This window comes from Saccostrea echinata, unplaced genomic scaffold, assembly GCF_033153115.1.
Source record: "Saccostrea echinata isolate AGI-Se365-2 ecotype Australia unplaced genomic scaffold, CSIRO_AGI_Sech_v1 ptg000046l, whole genome shotgun sequence".
Taxonomy (NCBI): Eukaryota; Metazoa; Mollusca; class Bivalvia; order Ostreida; family Ostreidae; genus Saccostrea; species Saccostrea echinata.
In genome coordinates, this window is record NW_026889795.1 from 1761921 (window position 1) to 1768677 (window position 6757).

The 6757-nt window shown below is 32.8% G+C and overlaps 1 protein-coding gene across 1 annotated transcript; it reads left to right on the forward strand.

Moving 5' to 3' along the window:
- Positions 1 to 322: 322 nt before the first annotated feature.
- On the forward strand, positions 323 to 1994 carry LOC133202228 (L-rhamnose-binding lectin ELEL-1-like). The gene is made up of 4 exons (XM_061338002.1): positions 323 to 355; positions 594 to 653; positions 914 to 1027; positions 1122 to 1994. Exons 1-4 carry the CDS (start codon positions 328 to 330, stop codon positions 1418 to 1420), a joined length of 501 nt encoding a protein of 166 aa, XP_061193986.1. The 5' UTR covers positions 323 to 327; the 3' UTR covers positions 1421 to 1994.
- The last annotated feature ends 4763 nt before the right edge of the window (positions 1995 to 6757 follow it).

Sequence of the window (6757 nt, forward strand, 5' to 3'; positions counted from 1 at the left end):
ATATATATATATATATATATATATATATATATATATTAAAAAAAATTAACAAATGTATAATTTTATAGCTGAAGTTTCCTCAAAATTTGATTGAGAGGAGGTATACAGCATCATAAGAGTCGCAAATCTATTGCAACTCTTAAATTACAGAAAATAAGAATATCTTTTAGTTCAAAACTACGTTGTGTATGTCCCTAAATAAGGGTATTCTTCATAGAACGGTTTTGTTTTATTTCTACCAATTTAATGAATCAAACTTTGAAATATTATTTCGGTTTGTTCTACAGCGTATTTATTTTTTATCTATTATTATCAGGAACCAGTACGATGGTGATGAATGCAAGGAAACTAGAGGGTATTAAATTGGATTTTTTAAGTTAAAAAATACAATGTATATTGCGTGTATATTATATTATAATAAACTTGTTTGTAAAGCGTCTTAAGACTGTAAATAAAAGGGCTAATGCTTAATTATCTTTGCTAATTTCTTCGTGTTTTCATTGTGAGAGAAAAAATATAACTAAAGATTTTTAACAATTATGTCTTTTTTTTATGATTTATTCTTTGTTGTGATAAAATTTTTGCTCTTGAAGATGCTGAAAGCAATTCTTTTAAGAAGTTATTAGAATGCGAAGAAGAGGCCAAGAACCAAGGTACATGTACGCATTTTAACATTTTCAAAACTTTTAGGGAAATGTAAACCGTGTCAAAAAGAATACACTCTCTTCCTTTAGTGATTTTATTGTTTCAGTTTATGAATCAGAAAACAAAGTTGCAGGTGATTTATTAAAAGAAAAAAATAATTAGGATGTTTCACGTTTATATATTTTTTTGTTTGTTTTGTTTGTTTGTTTTTTGTTTGTTTGTTTGTTTGTTTTTTTTTTTTTGATGTGCTTAAATTTAACTGTTTTAGAAATGGAGAAAAACAATTTATTGAACATATTACTGGAATGCGAAAAAGAGAAAAACAACTTAAAGAACGATTTGGAGAAAGCGAAAAACGAGCTGGAGAAGGCACAAAAACCCGGTGAGTATGACTTTTTGTTTAAGTACACAAGAAGAACATCTGGAAAAAAGCATATAGATTGTAGCTTAATTTAATTGCATTTTTTCTATTTAAGAACAAAGGACCATAATAATTTGCGAGGGAGATGATGGAGAAATCCGCTGTGAAAACCCAAAAACGTTAAAAATTGAGTCGGCCATTTTTGGGCGCTCCGAATCTCAGGCTGATGTGTGTCCTTTTTCTGGTACTAGTATCGATAACACTAACTGCAGATTGGATGTACTTTACCGGCTATCAGACCTATGTGATGACAAAACCCGCTGTCCTATCCCGTCTACAAAATCTGAATTCGGTGATGTAGATCCTTGTCCTGGGACTTATAAATATGTTGAAGTTACTTATACGTGTGCTTAAATTGAAGTTAGTTATATGTGTGCTTAAGTTGAAGTTACATATAAGTTATACATGTGCTTAAATTGAAGTTACATATAAGTTATACATGTGCTTAAGTTGAAGTTATCTATATGTTTACTTAAGTTGAAGTTAGTTATACGTGTGATTAAGTTGGAGTTAGTTATATGTGTACTTAAGTTGAAGTTACTTTTATGTGTGCTTAAGTTGAAGTTTCTTATACGTGTGCTTAAGTTGAAGTTAGTTATATGTGTGCTTTATTTGAAGTTACTTATACGCGTACTTAAGTTGAAGTTACTTATACGTTTGCTTAAAATGAAGATACTTATTTACAAGTAGTGTATCTCAGAAAAGGAGATGAAGTATTTTGTTTCACATTTTCAAACAAATATCTGAACTATGACTACAAATTTGTATTCTTTTAATTTCATCTTGAGAAACAAACGTAACACTGACAATAAGTTAAGGTCATTAGTACCAACAATCCAGAGAAAAATAGCATTTATTAAATATCTTCTTCATTTTGCCGTTTTTAGGTTTATTTCATGGTAAAATAAGATTAAATTTGTATTTATTTCAGGGGATTTCACTTTTTCACGTTTTTGTATTGAATTTCAATATTATAGATATTAAAGTATAGATTTGGAGAGTATAAAAAAAGTAAGACTGGTTTGAAAAAGGAATTTTTGTTAAATATGTGTTTTAGCAATAATACGTTTTAGCAATAATAAAGCGAGTGTAAACTGTTTTTAAGGTTTCCATTTTAATTTGCTTATTATTTATTCAAAATGAAACTGACATCAGGAACCTATATTTAATTGATTCATAGGTCCATGCTGAAATTACAGGTTAACAGCAACGACTTAATGCACTTCTTTTCTTGGTAGGAGGGTGTCTTGTCTAGTGATTCTAAATTGTCTAGAGACTCTAAATTACGGAATCCGGATAGGACCATGTAGTTCAGTATTGCATCATCGCACTATCAAGGTTTGGGTCAATATTGCAATGACGCGATAATGCAGTGATGCGAGTCATGCGACCCAGCAGTCGATGCTGGATAGTGTGAAAGTGAACTATGTGGTATCATGATAGGGCCATTTACTTCACTATCGCACCATCGAGCATCGACTAATGGGTTGATGGCGCGATAATGCGATGACGCAACGGTGCGATAGCGCGCTGACAATGATGCGATGGCGCGACAATACGATGATGATGGTGTGATAGCACGATGTAGCGATAGTTATCATCGCTTCATAGTTATCGTACTACGCATCGTCGTCATTGCACCATCGTGTCATCGTTATCGCACAATCGCGCTATCGCTTCATCGTGCCATCGCATCATCGTCATTGCTGTGTCGCGCCAACGCATTATCGTCATCGCGCTATCGCACCGTTGCTTCATCGTCATCGCACCGTTGCTTCATCGTCATTGCATTATCGCATCATCGCATGCACTATCGACCCAAATCTCGATGGTGCGAAGATGCGATAGTGAACTACACGGTCCTATCCGGATTCCATAATTAATGTGGCCATATCCGAATTCTATAATTTATGTCTCGCTCCAGTTATGGAACTTTTCACCTACTAATCTACTTATAATATTTTGTGATTTTACCCCATAACAAATTTAGTATGAAACATTTCAGTCTTGATGTCACTTAAGGTCAGACGACACGTTACTCAATAACATATAATTTTCCCCAAGAATTTGTCATTGAAATATTGCTAATTTAATAAAATTCCTCACCAAAAATTAAGGTACCTTAACAGGCATTTGTGCAAGATATTAAAGGATGGTATTTCCTATAAAATCCTATTAGAAATCGCTTGTACTTCGAAGGTTGGCTAAATTATCGTATTGTGTGAAAAAACAACAGTGATATTGTTTTTAATTAAAATTATTATAATTATGATTCGATGATTAAATGATACAAATTCATTAAGCAATCCATGCCATCTTACTTTTTACAGTAATTTGCTGAAGCCCTAGCCAAATGCAATGAGAGAAACTGGGTTAAACCAGTTGCATTAATTTGGAATTCTTCAATTTAATCCCAGATGCAATAAATATTAAACAGCAATTAATTCCAATAACGTTTATTGATGAAACATGCAACAATTGAGTGTGACAATAAACATGATAAATGTCACACTCTGTTTATACATTATACATGTTATAAGATGTAAATACTCCGGCGGAACCCAGGGAAACGCCTGCCTACCTACCTACCGGGATGATCACCACCGGTATTTCCATGGCAACCCCCTCCCCCGGGGGGTATAAATGCTATATAGGTAAAACCTGAATATGTACTTGTGTCGTTATTTTGATAATTATTATACTTCTACATTTATTCTATACATATCTAAAAATTACAATATCGTGGAAAATTTATATACGATATGCCATATATAATAAAAGTTGAAGATGTCGGTGTAATATGTCATCTACATGCATTTCTTGGCTATCAAAAATAAGGATCGACGAGGCAGAATATGGAGGGTAATCGTGTTCAAAAATCCAGACTTTTAAACTTGTAAATCCGAACATGCAACCGTATCAGTGTCGTAGTCTAGATATATATGTAAGTTAAGGTAATTCCGACATATATTAGCATGTAGTTTCGAACATAGAACTGTGTTGACTAGATTTTATACTATGAATGTGTTTACTTTTGATGTTGTAAACTATATATTTACTTCGGAGTGTATGACTTTTTTTTGTATAAGAATTTACTTAGATTTTGCCTCGTTTGATATCATACCTATTCATTTCGTCTACTTGTAGTACACAAGACATTAAATTTTTATGGAGTTTTGGAATCCAGAATAGTTAGGGTAAATCAAATTCATTTTGATTGTTTGAAATATTTAAAAAAAATATTTAAAACCGACATTATATATTTATTGACTGGGTTCGAGGGCAACATGCGTTTTGTTGGACCCAAGAACCAAACTGTTCGCCTGAGACCGTTAGGCCGAAGGCACATGTATCATGATGTAAATTTCCTTTACCCGCACTGCGGCATAAAAGTTGGTTCCGTCACTGTCGAATACCAACGAATGCAAATGAGATTTAGCTGACCCCGTCCATTATGTGACGTAAGCGGTCCAACATCTCATCGACAGGTCCGATAGCTCACTCCGCGGTCAAACATCGATTTTTTTATGCCCGCTCAGTAAAACATTGGAAATGTTAGACTTTTTTTTAGTATTGATTTATATAAGAACAAATTTTTAAAGGTATAACAAACAAAATTGTTAATTTTATTCATATTCCAGAAAAATATTGTTTAATGGTAAGTTTCGTCGACTTCGGTGTATTTTCAATACTTGCATAAATGATTGGAGCGCCCCTTTGCTCTTAATTTCATTCGATCGGGTTACTTATTTTAATTTTCGTAGTCCCCAGGCACGTAGCATCGGGGGGGGGGGGGGGGGCTGCCACCCCTCAACTTTGTTCCAAGCTAAACTTTTTACTATTGAAAATGATCATGAAAGGCCGTTTGCCCCCTCCTTCTGTTGCAGTATCGTCAAATAAGGGTAGTGTAGTGGTGTATATATAAAGTTTGGTACTGAAAGATTTAAGTTGGAACCTACCATCCTACCCCTCCCTCACCCTATTGAAATTATAGGATTTTCGATTTTTTCAGGTAAGTTGAAATATTTTTTCTCTGTCTGCTCCCCCCCCCCCCACTTTCAAAAACGATGCTACGTCCCCAGGTGCGGATCCAGGAGTTTTTTCCAAGGGAGGTCGACCCCAGTAAAAAAAAATTTCCAATCCCCCCCCAAAAAACTTCCCAAACGTGAAAAGCACCTATTTCGTGGTGGTGATGGTGGGGTCCATGTTTTTAAGAGGTGTCCAAAGTCATTCTTTATTTGCTTCAGTATATACTTTTAATAACTCTGCAAATTCCAGGGGGGAGGGGTTCGGACTCCCTACCTCCCCCCTCTAGATCCGTGCATGCTCCCTATTCCAATCATCTAATTCCAACTTTCGGTTTTGCTTATAGTTGTACCATAAAAAAATGGAAAAAAGTTTACTTAGTCACAGTGAAACATAATTTTAAATTCAAGATAGAATCAGAATAAGAAAATAGGAAAAGTTGTCAAAATAAAATGAAATTAGGAAAATTAAATAAAAATTTAAAAAAATTTAAACAAGAAGTTAGAATTAATGACGATAAACTATGATTGACATATGTGACATAATTTATGTCTCAAAATAATCATAGTTTACGATTGCTAATTATAGTTTACGTCTGTTAAATATTGTTTATGAGTATAAATGACAGTTAACTATAGTTTTTCGAAGGAAAGTACCGAATGTAAAACATAGTTTATCTGATAAATATTGTTTCACGATTTGTGAAACTATGATTAACAACACTTGACTATGGTTGACGAATGCAAATTATAGTTTACAAATGAAAATTTATATTCATCAGCAAAATCTATTTGTAATATTTGTTTACAGATATATAAACATCGATCAGCATTCGTAAACTATAGTTACAACTGTTAAATGTAGTTTTACAGATGAAAACTATATATATATATAATTAACGAATCTTTAAATGAAGTTTACGGTCCGTAAACTATAGTTTACAATCGATAAACCTATCTTCTCATGCAACAGTTAAACTATGTTTTTTCTAATTAGACCATTCCAAGTTTTTTTTTCTATGTTTAGCGTCCACCCATCTTTCAAAAACCCACCTACCTATTTGCAAAAAACACAGAGACCAAAAAAAAAAAAACAGTAAGAACTGTAACATCAATCAAATGATTTGATTTCTAAAAATTACAAAATATGAAAAAATGTAGACAGATCATTAAGGAAATGATAGAATTCAGAGATTTCGACCAGAATAATCAATTTTGGGTCTCCTGATTTTGTTTTTTTTCCCTGATATTGGGTTCAAAAACCAAGGCGCACGCGGACGCTAAACATAGAAAAAACTTGGAATGGCCTTAGTGTGAATTTGGCGTGCCATAGAAATGCCCCGGTATTCCAAGATTTTTATGACATATACATGTACCAGATAGATTTTACAATTGTCTTATTTCTATATCATCCTATTGACTGACAGTGTTTCAAAAATCAATTTGACTCTGGACATTTGATATTTTCAATATTTGAAGTAAAATTCTAAAAATTCAAAAATAGAATAATATTTTCAAATAGCTAGGTTATATAGAATATATCATGATATTAAAAATAAACAGAATTCTTCTAGCTTGAATTAAAATTTATCAGTTAAAATCTAAAACTTTTTTAAGTTTTAATTTAGAAGATGGGTGGAAACTTGTTACTTTAGTGAATATATCA